We start from the raw sequence: 17,982 nt of genomic DNA, 5'->3' as shown, positions 1-17,982 counted from the left end.
GACACACCCACACAGTTCCGATCACGCGTGACAAAAAACAAAAAGAAATGATTCTTCCAGTAAAACGAGTCAAGTCTGAAGCTGATTTCAAGGTAAAAGTCATAACGTTTGCTAATCCTCAGGCTCTAGTGACGGACTTGTACCTTAATTAAATACTGGGGTGAGAAAGGAAAACAAAGAAATCCGCCCTGAAGAAGGTGCCCAAAACCAAATGTGCCATGAGAACAGGGACCAGCCACTGGCCTGACTCGGAGAAGCATATATCGGAACGGGGCCTCGAAAAGCATCAGAATTGATAAATCATCACCAGAAATGCAATGGAAAATGTCTAGCGTTGCAGCAGGAGACCAAAATCGCTCAGAGTCTACCTAAGGACCTGAATGCCAAAATTAACCGTTTCCGGCGATTCATCATTGGGCAATCACAAAAACAGAAGCATGCCTGAAGTCACATCAGCAATCCAGATGAAACACCCATGAATGTTGATGCATCCAGTATCAACTACCGAGATTGGGGAGTTTAAAAAGCAATTAGAGCATAGAACATACAGTGCAGAAGAAGGCCACTCGGCCCACCGAGTCTGCACCGACCCATCTAAGCTCTCACTTCCACCCCATCTCCGCAATCCAATAACCCCTCCTAACCTTTTTTGGTCACAAAGGGAAATTTAGCATGGCCAATCCACCTAACCTGCACATCTTTGGACTGTGGGAGGAAACCAGAGCACCCGGAGGAAACCCACGCCGTCACGGGGAGAACGTGCAGACTCCACACAGACAGTGACCGAGCGGGAAATTGAACCTGGGACCCTGGTGCTATGAAGCCACAGTGCTATCCACTTGTGCTACCGTGCTGCCCACTGAATTCTACTGAAAGCCAGAATAGATGCGAATGCATGATTCACGGTGGTCCAAGACTGAGTAAAATTAAAGCTATGGTAATTTTCAAATGTAAAACCATGCTCAAAATCAAGTTCCCTGCGGGAGTATTTGTACATGTCCATGACAACAATTGGATGAACGAGGAGGCAGTGTCAATTGTATGAATAAACTATGGATTTAAGAAGGGGATACAACAACGATTAAAAGAATGCTGGATAAAATAAAAGTTTGAAGAAGGGGACGAAAGAGGAGTGCAGCTGGCGGAAGGGGCTTCGGTATGAAAATCAGCTGAGAAGCATGGGAAATACATACTTACTTAAGTGAAGTGAAGAACAATAGAAGTACAGAATTTTTGGTGTTAAAACAGCAAAAGAGGTGAGTTTAAAGCGACGACATGAGGATGCAGGTCACGTGTATGTTCTAAAAGCCTGGCTTCCATAGTGAGTCATTTAGATACAAGATGGGCAGCACGGTAGCACAAGTGAAAGCACAGCGTCATGGTCCCAGGTTCGATTCCCTGCTGGGTCACTGTCTGTGCGGAATCTGCACGTTCTCCCCGTGTCTGCGTGGGTTTCCTCCGGATGCTCCGGTTTCCTCCCACAGTCCAAAGACATGCAGGTTAGGTGGATTGGCCATGATAAATTGCCCTTAGTGACCAAAAAATGTTAGGAGCGGTTATTGGGTTACAGGGATAGGGTGGAAGTGAGGGCTTAAGTGGGTGGGTGCAGACTCGATGGGCCGAATGGCCTCCTTCTGCACTGTATGTTCTATCAAAAGGGAAATATGGTGCATCAGTGGCCGTGTAGCTTTGTACTAACAGGGGAGGTTGAAAGGAGAAGGAAGAGAAACAGCTGGAAAAGCACTTACGATCACAGCCACTCCCAGCTGGAAAGCGCAACTCTCCCAGAAAGAATTCTAGGCTAATTCTGCGGATTTAAAAACCTCAGAGAAAAGCTATGCTCAACCGAAGGAGGTTTTCCAACCTTAAAGATAACTCATGAGTGCTATTTGCTGGATTTAGCTCAGAGTTATATTGTATGAGATGATTGTTTTGGGACAAGGAACATTTCTCAAGAGTTTAGGAAGTAACTAGATGGGAACGGGGCTAATTCCAGAATATAGCGGGTGTGTATAAGAATTATTGCAGTTCGGTGTACCTTTGTTTTGTATTGAGGTCTCTCTTGTTGTGTCTTTTCCCTGAAAATTATTTTCAGTGGTTACAAGACTGGACCCTTCCTTCACTGGCTTGCATATCTCGCCTCACATTTTACAAAATTGGAGAAAACATACTCTTAAGAACTCGCATTCAAGGGCAGCACGGTGGCCTAGTGGTTAGCACAACCGCCTCACGGCGCTGAGGTCCCAGGTTCGATCCCGGCTCTGGGTCACTGTCCGTGTGGAGTTTGCACATTCTCCCAGTGTCTGCGTGGGTTTCGCCCCCACAACCCAAAAATGTGCAGAGTAGGTGGATTGGCCATGCTAAATTGCCCCTTAATTGGAAAAAATAATTGGGTAATCTAAATTTATAAAAAAAAAAGAACTCGCATTCGAAGGGTGACACAGTGGCCCAGTGGTTAGCACTGCTGCCTACGGAGCTGAGTACCCGGGTTCGATCCCGGCCCCGGGGTCATTGTCCGTGTGGAGTTTGCACATTCTCCCTGTGCCTGCGTCTCCCTGTGTCTTCACCCCTACAACCCAAAAGTTGCGGTTGGGTGGATTAGCCACACTAAATTGCCCCTTAATTGGAAAAAACATAATTGGGTACTCTAAATTATTTTTTAAAAGAACCCTCATTCAAGGTTAGCCATCTGGGGTTTGGGATACCATCGCATCTAACATCAGCAGGGTTCTTAGCAGTCAATAATATATGGAATAAGCATCCTGGTGGCTTACGCATAACACAGAACTTATTAACGTGGGACATATTTCGACTCCTCAGATAGTGAAGCAGTCCATGTGCAAATGCAGCAAGACCTGGACAATATCCAGGCTTGGGCTGACGAGAGGCAAGTAACAGTCACGCCACACAAGTGCCAGGCAATGGCCAACTCCTACAGAGAGAATCCAACCATCACCCCTTAACATTCAGTGGCATTACTATTGCTGAATTTGTCACTTTCAACATTAGGAGATTACCATTGACCAGAAACTGAGCTGGACCAGCCATATAAATATTGTGGCAACAAGAACATGTCTGAGGCTAGGAATCCTGTGGCGAGTAACTTGCCTCCTGACTCCCCAAAGCCTGTCCACCATCTACAAAATACAAGTCAGGAGTGTGATGGAATACTCCACTTGTCTGGATGAGTGCAGCTCCAACAACACTCAAGAAGCTCAACGCCATTCAGGACAAAGCTGTCGGCTTGATTGCTCCCCCTTTCCCCCTTCCACGAACATTCACTCTGCCCACCACCGACAAACAGTGGCAGCATGTGTACCATCTCTCTACACTCCAGCAACTCACTAAGGGTCCTTAGGGAGCACCTTCCAAACCAATAGCTGCCAACATTGAAGGTCAAGAGTAGCAGATACCTGGGAATCCCACCACCTGGAGGTTCACGTCCAAGACACTCACCATCCTGATTTGGAAATATATCACTTTTCCATCACGGTCACTGGGTTAAAACCCTCAAAGTCCCTCAGTAATAGCACTCTGGGTGTAACTACAGCCCAGGTCTGTTGCGTTTCAAGAAGTCAGATCACCACCACCTTCTCAAGGGCAATTAGGGATGGGCAATAAATAAGAAGCCCACATCTTGTAAATTAACTTTCAAAACAAGTGTTCAAATGCCAAATAACCGAAGGAACAACATCTACATTGGGGAGGCACGGTGGCGCAGTGATCAGCACCACTGTGTGGCGTTTGCACATTCTCCCCGTGTCTGTGTAGCTCTCACCGCCACAACCCAAAGATGTGCAGGGTAGGTGGATTGGCCATGCTAAATTGCCCCTCAATTGGAAAACAATTATTGAGTACTCTAAATTCTTTTTAAAAAGAATAGCATCAACATTGCACAGTCAAACCAGAGAGATCTAACATCCATAATTCAACTTTTGAATATATGCCTCAACAAACCATTCAAGAATCATGTATGTGCCAATTGGAATAGGTAAATGGTTGACAGAAAAAACACCTTCCCAAAAAGTGGTTGCCAAAGGGCAGCAGAGTGGCGTGGTGGTTAGCACTGCTGCCTCACAGCAGCAGGGACCCGGGTTCTATTCCGGCCTTGGGGTTACTTTCTGTGTGGCGTTTGCACGTTCTCCCAGTGTCTGCTTGGGTTCCTCCAGGTGCTCTGGTTTCCTCCTCCAGGCCAAAGCTGTGCAGGTTAGGTGGGTTGGCCATGGTGCTAGGGCTGGGGAGTGGGCCCATGTCTTTCGGAGGGTTGATGCAGACTAAATGGGCTGAATGGTCTCCTTCTGCACCGTAGGGTTTCTATGGAGTATGTATGCTGCCCTGCTCGATGCATGTGTGCGCTTTCATCATCAAACCAAGGATTACCATTCATGCACAAATTATCAGATTGTTCAAAAAATGTGGAATATCCGATTCAATGGATGAAAAGGAAGATGATTTGATGTGGATAGATGGTTATGAAGCCAAAAGCACCACATTTGCCTCCTAACTAAGATGCCGCAGCCTAAGTGACTCAGAATGAATTCAATCCATTATTTGCATTGGATGCCAAAGACAATGAATTTTAGAGGTCTTAAAATGGTTTGATTGTGGTTAAAGGTATATTTGTAGTATTACGTCATTCAATAAACTGTTCCACATTAACTTAATATGAATTAAGCCCGCAACCAACCAAACATTTTATACTAGGCGTATCGGTTGACTACCATCCCACCACACAGAATATGGAGGCTTCAACGGTCGACTAAGACACCACAATGTACAGTAAATTACATTAAAGGTACATAGTGCTAGAAAAATCATTCTTGTTTTCATGCTCCAGCCCATGCATCTAGAGAAATCATTTACTTAAGAGCATACTCACAACACTCAGTATCTTACTGAGCAGGTACAACTGCCTTTTGAAAGCTTGTGTAGAATCGGATACTTGCAATTGGCGTGTTCCATATTGTAAAGAACTCACCGTGTGAAAAATAATTTTTCTGACATTTTTGACAATTAAATCTACGACCTTGTGTTACTGATGTACCCATCATTGTTACTTTACCATGACAATAAAGTGCAGAATGATGGCCTGTTCCTTTACCTCTCCACATATTCCTCTTTTGAATGTTGTTGGGGTGCTGGGAACATTGTTGCTGACTTGTCTTTCTTCCCAGCCTCTTTCCCTTCTACTTTCTCAGTCTTCTGAACAACTGGCATTTCTGAGGCTGAAAAGAAAAAGCATTGAGATATGTTTTGATGCCTTCTTGGTGTTTAGAGCATATCCACATGCTATATTAGAAAGAAGAAAAGTCAAGACAAGCTCGAAGTGCTCTCTATATTCAGTTGATGAATATAACGTTTTTTTATGGTTAGGATATAGCAATATGATTGCAAGGGAAAGAACATAGAACATAGAACAGTACAGCACAGAACAGGCCCTTCGGCCCTCGATGTTGTGCCGAGCAATGATCACCCTACTCAAACCCACGTATCCACCCTATACCCGTAACCCAACAACCCCCCCTTAACTTTACTTTTAAGGACACTACAGGCAATTTAGCATGGCCAATCTACCTAACCCGCACATCTTTGGACTGTGGGAGGAAACCGGAGCACCCGGAGGAAACCCACGCACACACGGGGAGGACGTGCAGACTCCACACAGACAGTGACCCAGCTGGGAATCGAACCTGGGACCCTGGAGCTGTGAAGCATTTATGCTAACCACCATGCTACCGTGCTGCTCAAAGGCTTTTTGAAAGGCTTCGGAAATGCATTCAAGAAGGGGCGGCACGGTGACACAGTGGTTAGCACTGCTGCCTCACGCCGCCAAGGAGCCAGGTTCATTCCCGAGCCCCGGGTCACTGTCCGTGTGGAGTTTGCACATTCTCCCCGTGTCTGCGTGGGTCTCAACCCCACAACCCAAAGGTGTGCAGGTTAGGTGGATTGGCCACGTTAAATTGCCCCTTAACTGGAAAAAAAAGAATTGGGTACTCTAAATTTATTTTTTAAAACGAAAAAAATAGAAATGCATTCAAGAGCCAGGTAGTTCACACAGCCTGCAACCTCGTTGTGACAGATGACACGTTGATGGAAAGGTCGTGACCAAAAATCGTGACAATAGCTCCGACAATTACAGAGAGAAGGTGCACAGTTACTGAAAGAGTTGAAATTCTTTGAATTCAGCCTGCGAGCATGTCCTTCCATCAATTAGAATATGGCTGATCACTTTGGTTCCATAATTCTTCATTTCCTTGCCTAACAAAAATCCATCAAGCTCAACTTTCACATTTTCAGTTCAACTCCAGCCTCAACAGCTTTTTGGAATGAGGAGAAAAATTTCCTGATTTCCATTGACCCGGTGTACGATTAATGCTCTGTGATATCACTCGTAGCTTGAATTTCAAGGTTTTCCTCTACCCCAACCACAAGAAATAGTCTTTCACTATTTATCCAATTGGATTTGTGAATCATTTTGAACACCCCAATTAAATCACACCGTAGTATTTGCCATACTCCGACCACCTTCTCAATAGCAATGATGGATGAACAATATATGCAGGCCTTGCAAACAAACAACACTCACATCCCATGCATGAATTTTAATGTTTTTTGAAACCTCAAGATAAGGTTTGAAAACTGCCTGACAATTTAATCATTTTACAATAATGAACTTTCAGAGAATGTGGGATGTTATCTCAAAAATGAGAACTTGCATTTGTATAGCACCTGATTACATCTCTCAGAAACATTTTTGTAAGCAATAGATATATATTTTTATCTCGCTCTTAGTTTTTGTCGGCAAACATGGTAGCTATTTTTCACACAGTAAAGGAGAAATGTTGGCCAGATCACTTGAAAAGCTGCATACATTTCTTTCAATAATGCCATGGAATCTTCAGCATCCACCTGAACTCACAAGGTGGAACTTTGACTTAATTTTTAATCAACCATTCAAAATTCCCTCAGTAATTCCTTCAACTGGCACAGGGGTCTTGACATTGTTACATTACAGATGGTGGGACCTTTTCTGCAAAAACGGCAGCCAGTTTTCCTACCTTACAATAAAGACTACCTCTCAAAACTACCCAGTTGGCTGCAAAGCACGTTGGAACATCCTAAAGTTGTACTTTTGAAGTGTAGTCACTGCTGGACTGTAAGATACGCAGCTCCAGTATACCCCCCATCAATGCACTCGGCCCTGACACATACAATAATAAATCATCTGCTCACCCGCCTCAATTGGCGCACCACCTTCCTTGTGGACAACGGATTAAAGACACCCCATGTTCCCCCCCCCCCCCCCCCCCCATTCTATCCCCTTCCACACCCCTGAGCTCCTCAACGCGATGGCCAAAGGCTCAATCGCTACCGCAAATAACAGAAAATGGCTGCCCCCTTTCACAAACCCCGTCTTCGGGAGGCACTCCTCCAACCTAACTGCCAACACCTTCGCCAATATCTTCGCATCCACATTCAATAGCGATATAGGCCTGTCGGATCCTTACCCTTCTTTAGCAGCAAGGAGATCGAGGCCTGCCCCAAAGTCTGTGACAGCACCCTCTTCCCCAACATCTCAAACATCCCCACCATCAGCAGCACCAACTTATAACTAAATGTCTTGTAATACTCCACCGGGAACACATCTGGCTCTAATACCTTCCTCAACTACATCCTCTCACTTGCCTCCTGTGTCTCCTGTTCCTCTATCACCCGCTCCAATGTAGCTCTATGCTCCTCCCCCAACCTGGGGTATTCCAAACCGTCCAGGAATTCCTGCATTCCCTGATCCTCCCTCAGTGCCTCTGACCCATACCCTTCTCGTAAAACTCCTCGAACACCCTACTAATCTGATCCGGGGCCACCACCAATTTCCCCATCCTATCCCACACCTGAACAATTTCTCTCGCCGCCGCCACCTCCCTCCGGAGTTGGCCTCCCAACATGCGCCCTTCTTTCTCCCCACACTCATAAACTGCTCCCCTCACCCGCCTCAATTGGCGCACCACCTTCCTTGTGGACAACCGATTAAAACTCGCCTGTAGCTCCCTCCTCTCCAAAAGCGCTGGATCGACGTCCTCTGCATAGCTCCTATCTACCTCCAACATCTCGTCTATCAACCTTTGCTAATCCACCTCTCCTCCTTATCCACCTATGCCTTAAACGATACCACCCCCCCCCCCCTCAACACCGTCTTCAGAGTTTCCCATACCACTGCCTGTGAAACCTCCCCCCCTATAATTAAACTTCACATACTCCTCAATTACTTTCCCAATCTTTTCACAAAACCTCTGCCCCCAACAACCCCACATCCAATCTCCACTCCAGCCTCTGCACTCGCCCTTCTCCAAAACCATGTCTATCCAATACAGCACATGATCCACAATCGCTATTGCCGAATACTCCGATCCCTTAACCCCAGCCAACAGCGCCTTCCCTACAACAAGAAAAAGAATTCCTCGAATAGACCTTATGAACCGTGAAGAAAAACGAATTCTCACGTTCCCCGGGTGCAAAGCCCTCCCCCACCCTGGCTGGTCAAGCGAGCGCGGCTACGACCTGTCCAACCTTGGCTCCTGTACTAAGTTCCAGTCCCCACCCACTACCAGCTCATGTGACTCCAAGTTGGGGATGTCCCCACATACCTTCCTCACGATCCCTACATTGTCCCCGTTAGGACCATACATGCTTGCCAACGCCACCAACCTCCCCTCCAATGGCCCTGTCACTACCACATACCTACCTGCCTTGCAAACAAACAACACTCACATCCCATGCATGAATTTTAATGTTTTTTGAAACCTCAAGATAAGGTTTGAAAACTGCCTGACAATTTAATCATTTTACAATAATGAACTTTCAGAGAATGTGGGATGTTATCTCAAAAATGAGAACTTGCATTTGTATAGCACCTGATTACATCTCTCAGAAACATTTTTGTAAGCAATAGATATATATTTTTATCTCGCTCTTAGTTTTTGTCGGCAAACATGGTAGCTATTTTTCACACAGTAAAGGAGAAATGTTGGCCAGATCACTTGAAAAGCTGCATACATTTCTTTCAATAATGCCATGGAATCTTCAGCATCCACCTGAACTCACAAGGTGGAACTTTGACTTAATTTTTAATCAACCATTCAAAATTCCCTCAGTAATTCCTTCAACTGGCACAGGGGTCTTGACATTGTTACATTACAGATGGTGGGACCTTTTCTGCAAAAACGGCAGCCAGTTTTCCTACCTTACAATAAAGACTACCTCTCAAAACTACCCAGTTGGCTGCAAAGCACGTTGGAACATCCTAAAGTTGTACTTTTGAAGTGTAGTCACTGCTGGACTGTAAGATACGCAGCTCCAGTATACCCCCCATCAATGCACTCGGCCCTGACACATACAATAATAAATCATCTGCTCACCCGCCTCAATTGGCGCACCACCTTCCTTGTGGACAACGGATTAAAGACACTCCATGTTCCACCCCCCCCCCCCCCCCCCATTCTATCCCCTTCCACACCCCTGAGCTCCTCAACGCGATGGCCAAAGGCTCAATCGCTACCGCAAATAACAGAAAATGGCTGCCCCCTTTCACAAACCCCGTCTTCGGGAGGCACTCCTCCAACCTAACTGCCAACACCTTCGCCAATATCTTCGCATCCACATTCAATAGCGATATAGGCCTGTCGGATCCTTACCCTTCTTTAGCAGCAAGGAGATCGAGGCCTGCCCCAAAGTCTGTGACAGCACCCTCTTCCCCAACATCTCAAACATCCCCACCATCAGCAGCACCAACTTATAACTAAATGTCTTGTAATACTCCACCGGGAACACATCTGGCTCTAATACCTTCCTCAACTACATCCTCTCACTTGCCTCCTGTGTCTCCTGTTCCTCTATCACCCGCTCCAATGTAGCTCTATGCTCCTCCCCCAACCTGGGGTATTCCAAACCGTCCAGGAATTCCTGCATTCCCTGATCCTCCCTCAGTGCCTCTGACCCATACCCTTCTCGTAAAACTCCTCGAACACCCTACTAATCTGATCCGGGGCCACCACCAATTTCCCATCCTATCCCACACCTGAACAATTTCTCTCGCCGCCGCCACCTCCCTCCGGAGTTGGCCTCCCAACATGCGCCCTTCTTTCTCCCCACACTCATAAACTGCTCCCCTCACCCGCCTCAATTGGCGCACCACCTTCCTTGTGGACAACCGATTAAAACTCGCCTGTAGCTCCCTCCTCTCCAAAAGCGCTGGATCGACGTCCTCTGCATAGCTCCTATCTACCTCCAACATCTCGTCTATCAACCTTTGCTGATCCACCTCTCCTCCTTATCCACCTATGCCTTAAACGATACCACCCCCCCCCCTCAACACCGTCTTCAGAGTTTCCCATACCACTGCCTGTGAAACCTCCCCCCCTATAATTAAACTTCACATACTCCTCAATTACTTTCCCAATCTTTTCACAAAACCTCTGCCCCCAACAACCCCACATCCAATCTCCACTCCAGCCTCTGCACTCGCCCTTCTCCAAAACCATGTCTATCCAATACAGCACATGATCCACAATCGCTATTGCCGAATACTCCGATCCCTTAACCCCAGCCAACAGCGCCTTCCCTACAACAAGAAAAAGAATTCCTCGAATAGACCTTATGAACCGTGAAGAAAAACGAATTCTCACGTTCCCCGGGTGCAAAGCCCTCCCCCACCCTGGCTGGTCAAGCGAGCGCGGCTACGACCTGTCCAACCTTGGCTCCTGTACTAAGTTCCAGTCCCCACCCACTACCAGCTCATGTGACTCCAAGTTGGGGATGTCCCCACATACCTTCCTCACGATCCCTACATTGTCCCCGTTAGGACCATACATGCTTGCCAACGCCACCAACCTCCCCTCCAATGGCCCTGTCACTACCACATACCTACCCCTCTGGTCCGCCACCACTTTCTCCACCTGGAGCCTCACTCTCTTACTAACCAAAATCCCCCCCCCCCTCGCCCTGCTATCAAACACCAAATGATATACTTGGCTAACCCAGCCCTTCCTGAGTCTCACTTTTTTTTTTAATGTATTTTATTACCAATATGTATCAAAGCAGGCTACAACAAATAAACACCCCGGGAAACATATTTCCCAGCAATCAACTATACAGTCCATACAAAATTTTTTCCGCTTTTTCACCCCCCATTGTGACGAACAGTTCCTCAAACACGGTCACAAACCTCCCCCACCTTTTCTCAAACCGCTCTACAGAACCCCTTAACTCTTATTTTATCTTCTACAACCACAGGAAGTCGTACAGGTCACCCAACCAAGCCGCTACCCCCAGTGGCGATGCCGACCTCCACTCCAGTAAATTCGCTGCCGTGCAATCAGAGAGGCGAAGGCCAAGACATCGGCCTTCCTCCGCTCCATGAGCTCCAGCTTCTCTGAAACCCCAAATATCACCACCGAAGGGTCAGGGTCCACCTCCTCCTCCATTATCCTGGCTAAGACCACAAACACTCCTGCCCGGAATCTTCCCAGTTTTATGCAACCCCAAAACAAGTGCGCGTGATTCTCTGGCCCCCGTCCATACCTCACACTCATCTGTTACCCCCTGAAAGACCCCACTCATTCTCGCCCGAGTCATATGCACCCTGTGCACCACCTTAAACTGTATCAGGCTCACCCTTGCACAGTGGATACCCTATGCAGTGCATCTTCCCAAGCCTCACCTGACCCTTCACCCTCAAATGAGTCTCTTGCAGCATAGCAATATCGGCCTTCAAACTTTCCAGGTGTACGAGCACTCTCGAACTCTTCACTGGTCCACCAAACCCCCTCACGTTCCACATAACTAACCTAACCGGGAGTATCCTTCTTCCTAAGCCCCCCCCCCCCCCCCCCCCCCCACCCATCTTCCTAGCCACCATCATCTAACTCAAGGGCCTGCCCACTGGACCTGATCCATCCATCTATTGTTACCATCAAACCCCTCCCAGAATCCCGCCATCCAGTTCCTCTCAAAAACACCTCACCCAGTATCGATCCCCACCCCGCCTTTTCACCTTCTAAACCCATCGAAACTTGCTCACCAGGCTCCAATGTCCGCAGCCCCTCCCCCACCACACCTCCGTATGCCAGCTAACTGAAGCTTGCTCACGCGGGGGCCCCTACCCAGGCCACGCTCCCCTCCCCCATCACCCAGTCCCAGGAAACAACCAGAAAAAGCACCCCTCAACCCAACATATCCTGTGCAACATACAAATCTCAGCAAAAACCGTCGCTACAAAAAAAAAGCAACAGCAAAACTTATGAAGTAAAATATATATATATATATATAACACATACACACTCTTCCAACTCCCCTCCCCACAGTCCATGACCAATTTTCAGTCCCATTCCTCACTTCTGCCCCAAACCTTCTGCCTTCACAAATGCCTCCGTCGCCTCCACCATCTCAAAAAGTGTCTGTTGTTGTAGGTCATCCTCAACTATGCTGGATACACAACGCTAAACCACACCCCACTGTTATACTGTGCTGTCTTTACTCGGCATAAAGCCACTCGCCTCCTCGCCAGTTCCACCGTTAAGCCTTGTAAATGTGTACATCAGCCCACTGCACCTCCTGCCTCTGCTTCGCCTAACTCAGGACCTTCTCCTTCACATGGTATCTGTAGAAGCAAACAATCACTGCCCTTGGCAGCTCATTCGCCTTTGGTTTAGGCCACAACGACCGATGAGCCCGGTCCAGTTCATATCGGGAGGAAACCTCTCATACCCCACCAACTCCGCCAACATCTTGGCAAAGTACTCCGTCGGCCTCGATCCCGCTATCCCCTTGGGCAGGCCCACAATCCTCACATTCTGCCGCCTTGAACGATTTTCCAAGTCCTCTAACTTTGCTCACAGCCCTATGTTGGCCTCAACCACTCTCTGCGGCTCCTCCCCCATCGAGGTGAGCTAATCGCTGTGCTGCAACATGGCCTCCTCCACTCGCTTCATTTTCTCACCCTGCTCCCAAACCTCGGCCGATGCTTTCAATACCATCGCCTTCACCAGGGCAATCGCTTCCTCCACCAGCACCTTCGATGCCACCGTCATCTCCTTCCTCAACACCTCCATGTGCTTTGCGAACTGCTTCTCCAACTCAAAGGCCATCATCTTGGTCATCTTTTCTGCCGTAAACAGTGCGGCCCCACCCAGCGACCCAGCCTCCGCCATCTTGCCAGCCCCGGGCTGGCCCTTTCACTCGACGGTGAACCCTCCCTCCCTCACGACGGCTTTCTTCTGCTTTTTCGGCATTATCCACCTTCCTACACTCGATTATCAAATAATTGCCCCTGGGACTGGTCATAAAACTCAAAAAAACAAGCATCGAGCAGGAGCTACCCAACATGCCGCCACTGGAAGTCCTCAAAGGGTTTAATAACTCATCCAAAAGAAAGCACCTTCAACTGTGCAGCACTCCCTCCATTCCAAGTATCAGCCTAGACTTTGTATGCTGAAGCTCCATTCTGGAGTACAATCTCCTAACTCAGATGCAGGAGTGTTACTTACTGAGCCATGTCTTGGAGAAGCTATCTTCATAGCTCCTTATCCATGCACATCGAGTGATTAGATAAGCGGTTAATATGCATTACTGTGTACATTGATTTTCATGTTGAACATTAATGTTTCATCAATAACGAATTAAGAGAATTATCAAACATGTTGCACAAATGTGCGTAATGGCCAAAATACATTCCAAACATAAATTTGTTGTCGCTTTCAAGGCATGGCTTACTTTTGTAGATAAAATACACCTATAACAGATGTCTTCCTGCACAGGTCATAGCTTTGCCTTACCAAGAAGCTTCTTCCAGGTTTTGATGAGGATTTTAGCTAACGTGATGACTTCCTCATCTGTGCTGTGCTTACGCATTGCATTTACAGACATCCCGATTCTTGTACTCTGGTCAAAGATAAAGAGGGAGGTCTAACTCAAATGTGACAACTCAATCATTCTTCAATTAACACATTGGAATATCGCTGACACTGCAATAATTAATCCTAGCGATTAAGATTAAAATCATAGTTCTTAGCAGGTTCGACAAACCAACTAGACGTAGTTTTGTTCTTTGTGAAAATAGCACCACAATATTTACACATGCAAGATAGGGCTCGGAACTCTCACAGGACGTATTCTTAGAGGTTTCATCACATGACCTCCCACCTAGAGAAACAAACGGTGGGAACATCAACACAAAGATATTTATGGAATTCTCCTTGAGATTTAGCCGTCAACCTGAGGGCTGTATTCATTATCCATCCATAAGAATATTGAGGCCATCTCAGTAAATATCTTGTGGTGAAGCCAGGCAAGCTGATGAATGGAAACCAGATCAGAACAGGAGACTATCACTGACCAGCCCAAAAGGCTCTTCTTCAAGATGCACACTGCTACATATTCCTGCATTGATGGTGTAGGTGCAGATTTCATGAATAGAGAACTATTTCAGTCCAGCTGCAGAAGGATCCCTTTCAGCCAAGCGTTAGGCTTCATTGGGCCATTTCTGTAAAGGATTTAGTTTGCAGCATACTGTTCACCATACAAACCTCAGCCAATTTATTTACATGCTCCATCAATCCTTCATGCTTTGCAATTGGAGGTTGGTGCATTTCATTAAGACCCAAAGACTGAAAAACCTTTCACTTTATTTGCATCCTATCTCAGCTTGGGTTTATGACAAGTTAAAAGATTCCTTTGCACTGCCCCAGTGACGACTGCCTTTACTCTCAACCTCACAACAGAAGCTTCCCCTGCACTTATTAGGAATCCTCCCATTTCATACAATAGTTAACATTGGGTGTTAGGGGCAGCACAGTGGCACAGTGGTTAGCATTGCTGCCTCACGGCGCTGAGGACCCGGGTTCGATCCCGGCCCCGGATCACTGCCTTGTGTTGAGTTTTCACATTCACTTTAAACAGATTACGTCCAGCAATAAAAAAAGTGTTTATCCGATCAGTTTTTGGCAGAAATGAAGGTTCTGCAGTTTCCAAAATGGGAACTGAACATATGTTAGCAATATGGATTGGGACCTGGTCCAAGAGTTCAATTTAACCATTTCCATCTTTACACAGTTCATGGCTTTGAATGTTATTGTATAATCCAAATTCATGTTTCTCCCCTACATACTCTCTACCTCCCAAGGCCCAGAAGGTTCACTGATCACAGCTAACATGCTGTAGAAAATGGGTTTGATAAATGGAACTGATCTTTCGGCGGTTACGTTAATGTGGAGTGAATAGTATTTTTGGAAGGGGTCTGGGAAAGGAAGGGGACAATGGGCATTGAAGTGGAACCTGGATGTATTATAAGGTAGTATTGGCCCGACACCCCCATATGTATTTTTATCCAAATACATTGCATTAGAGAATGCTCCTGGGATTTCCAAACATTATAGCAGAGACTACAAACTGAACGGCTAGTTGTCAGCCAGTCGGCAAACAATGGGCCAAACGATCCTTTTCCTTGCTGTAAATTTCGATAATTATACTGTATAAATTCAAATGGCTGGGAAACACTTTGGAGGATCCGGAGGACCGGAAAGCCACTTTATCGAGTATGTTTTTTTAATTGGAATGCTGACTGCCAGGAATTCAACTCTCGATTGAAAGTTGTCTACTGCCTATTTGTACAGTTTATCTTTTTCTGTTAAAGTCATTGCAGAAAGTAGTATTGAAATCTATGCTAGACCTTGCCACAACCTTGAGTCTCACATTGCATTCTTTGAAGGCTCATTCAAGTGTAAGTACAAAAGTAGCCTTTTGTCTACGCTAACCCTTTTCCAACACACAAAATCCATTCAAAAAGGCAGCTAGATCAGTCGTCAAGAGAAAGAGGGAATGCAAAAAAATGCTGAAACGCTGAGATAAGGGAAGTGGAATGGAAGAATTGTCATGTAGAGTATAAAGAGCAGCACAGACTAGATAGACCAAATGGTATTTATATTGTATGTAATGTGATGGTGCTGGGGGCTCTACAATCGAGCAAAGGCAATGGTTTGCTCATGGTGGGATTGGGGAAGGGATTTATGAGAAAATATTCAGTCCAATATGCTATCAGCAAACGCTCCCAACACTGGGTGAGAATCAGAAGCATAATCACTGTTTCAACTTCCTCTCCATAGCCCAGGACACCAGGACAAACTGAGGATTGTTACAGAGTTGGCCCAAGTCATTTCCCAGAGGAACATAGGGCATTGACAGTTAGGAGTTTCAATCGTAAATTACCTGCAGCAACTGTAGTGTCATCTTCATACCTTGAAGTTCCTGGAGCAGATCAAGTGCACCATCCTATTTAGATAAAAACAAAGCAAAACTTTTGTTTTATTGGAAAAATCCGGAAGGTATTGGTCATTCTGCCGTGAACACAGTTGCTCATTAGCTCTCAATGTTGGGAATCTAAAATACGTTGAAACGCGCACACAATGGAGATAGTGCATTGAACTTTATAGTGGCATCTCTCATTAATTCTACTATCTCACACACCTGGTTCCTCCCCTTTGCCTGCCCATCACTGTGGGAAAGCTGGATTTCAGCACCATACAGCACAGGAGGAGGCCATTCGGCCCATAGTGTGCCAAACCTTGGAAAAGGCCAATCCATTCCTCTTCTTCACTCCCACAGGCCTCTCAATTTTTTATTTTCAAACATTCATCCAATTTTCCCTTTGAAATGCTGAATGTGCTCCAGCACTCCCCATCACAACAACCCAAATTGGGTGGGGCAGGGTAATGAGATTAGGAAGGAAGGAGATTGGGTCGCAGTAGTTGGTCTGGAAAGATAATGATGTGGAGATGCTGGCCTTGGACTGGGGTGAGCCCAGTAAGAAGTCTTACAACACCAGGTTAAAGCCCAACATGTTTGTTTCAAACACTAGCTTTCGGAGCACTGCTCCTTCCTCACCCGAGCAGTGCTCGGAAAGCTAGTGATTTGAAACAAAACATGTTGGACTTTAACCTGGTGTTGTCAGACTTCTAACCGGAAAGAGAAAGACATTCCTCGGATTAACTGGCTCAATCTAATAATAAACATCCCTGCTCCGTCACAAGGCGGCGTTCGTACACTTGGCAAACTGCGGTGCTACTCTTCAGTTTCGATCTTTTAAAAAAAATTGTTTTTTTTATAAATCCGAGCCTGGAATCTGACGTTGTCTTTAACCCCCCCGGGGAGATTGCAAACCGCCAGACGGCACCGGGCGATCCCATTACCGAGTAACTTGGAAGACTGCGGTTAGAGGCCAAGCACCTGCCCGACAAATCGATCCAGGCGTCGGCAGAAAATTGTGTCGACTTTCACCCTGGAGCAAATGGAAAGAAAGTTGCCCCCGCTTCCGGGGTGGTGGGGGGGGTTTAAATCCAGTTTCAAAGCTGCTGTCCAGACGGGAGAAACTAACTGGCCGGGCCCTGAAATGTTACATTCTCTTTGTCGATTTCCGCCTCGCCGCCTTCCTCTCGTGTCTAGCCAGCCTTACCAAACTCTTCCTCGATACCATTTTATCCAGCCTTTTTGCGATTCTGACGAGGTTTTCCTCCCTTCCCATGGTGGCCTGACCTACATGAGTCCGCAAAGGAACAAAAACAAAAGGCGCAGAAAGTTAAGTCGCAAGAGATAAACGTGAAAGATCTGGAACAAAGCAAAACATTTTTTTTTAATGTTTCACCAGAGTTAATGGTGTGCTCCCGGGCAGAAAGAGGCGTGTCCCCAACACTCGCCGCAACATCAGTCCCCCAGCGTGCAAAAAAAAAAGCAGATGGTGTCAAACTTCAACATAACAGGCCGTGCCCAGAATAACCAGGCTGGGGCTAAACCGGGGCAAGAATTTCAAAGGCAGCACATCCCAGCCTGGTCAGGTTTTTTAAAGGTGATATTGGGAGGAGTTGGGGGAAAGGGGGAGGAGTTGGGGGGGAGGGGGAAAGGGGGAGGAGTTGGGGGGGAGGGGGAAAGGGGGAGGAG

The 17,982-nt window shown here is 46.6% G+C and overlaps 1 protein-coding gene across 2 annotated transcripts in view; it reads right to left on the bottom strand.

The window, feature by feature from the left end:
• Positions 1-17,982, bottom strand: part of tcea3 (transcription elongation factor A (SII), 3) — a 120,182-nt gene that overhangs the window by 74,051 nt on the left and 28,149 nt on the right. The window contains exons 1-5 of one of the 2 annotated variants that reach the window (XM_038798780.1): positions 17,690-17,904; positions 17,501-17,580; positions 16,258-16,320; positions 13,830-13,935; positions 5,102-5,225 (exon numbers count right to left, since the gene is read on the bottom strand). In XM_038798780.1, the coding sequence (XP_038654708.1) occupies positions 5,102-5,225; positions 13,830-13,935; positions 16,258-16,320; positions 17,501-17,569 (362 nt within the window). In that variant the 5' untranslated portion in view covers positions 17,570-17,580; positions 17,690-17,904. Of the gene's footprint in view, positions 1-5,101; positions 5,226-13,829; positions 13,936-16,257; positions 16,321-17,500; positions 17,581-17,689; positions 17,905-17,982 lie in introns of those variants that run through there. The other variant, XM_038798786.1, reaches the window with a different exon arrangement.

The sequence above is a fragment of the Scyliorhinus canicula genome, chromosome 1, assembly GCF_902713615.1.
Source record: "Scyliorhinus canicula chromosome 1, sScyCan1.1, whole genome shotgun sequence".
Classification (NCBI taxonomy): domain Eukaryota; kingdom Metazoa; phylum Chordata; class Chondrichthyes; order Carcharhiniformes; family Scyliorhinidae; genus Scyliorhinus; species Scyliorhinus canicula.
Note: the sequence above shows the minus strand (reverse complement) of the source record. Positions and strands in the feature narration are given on the sequence as shown.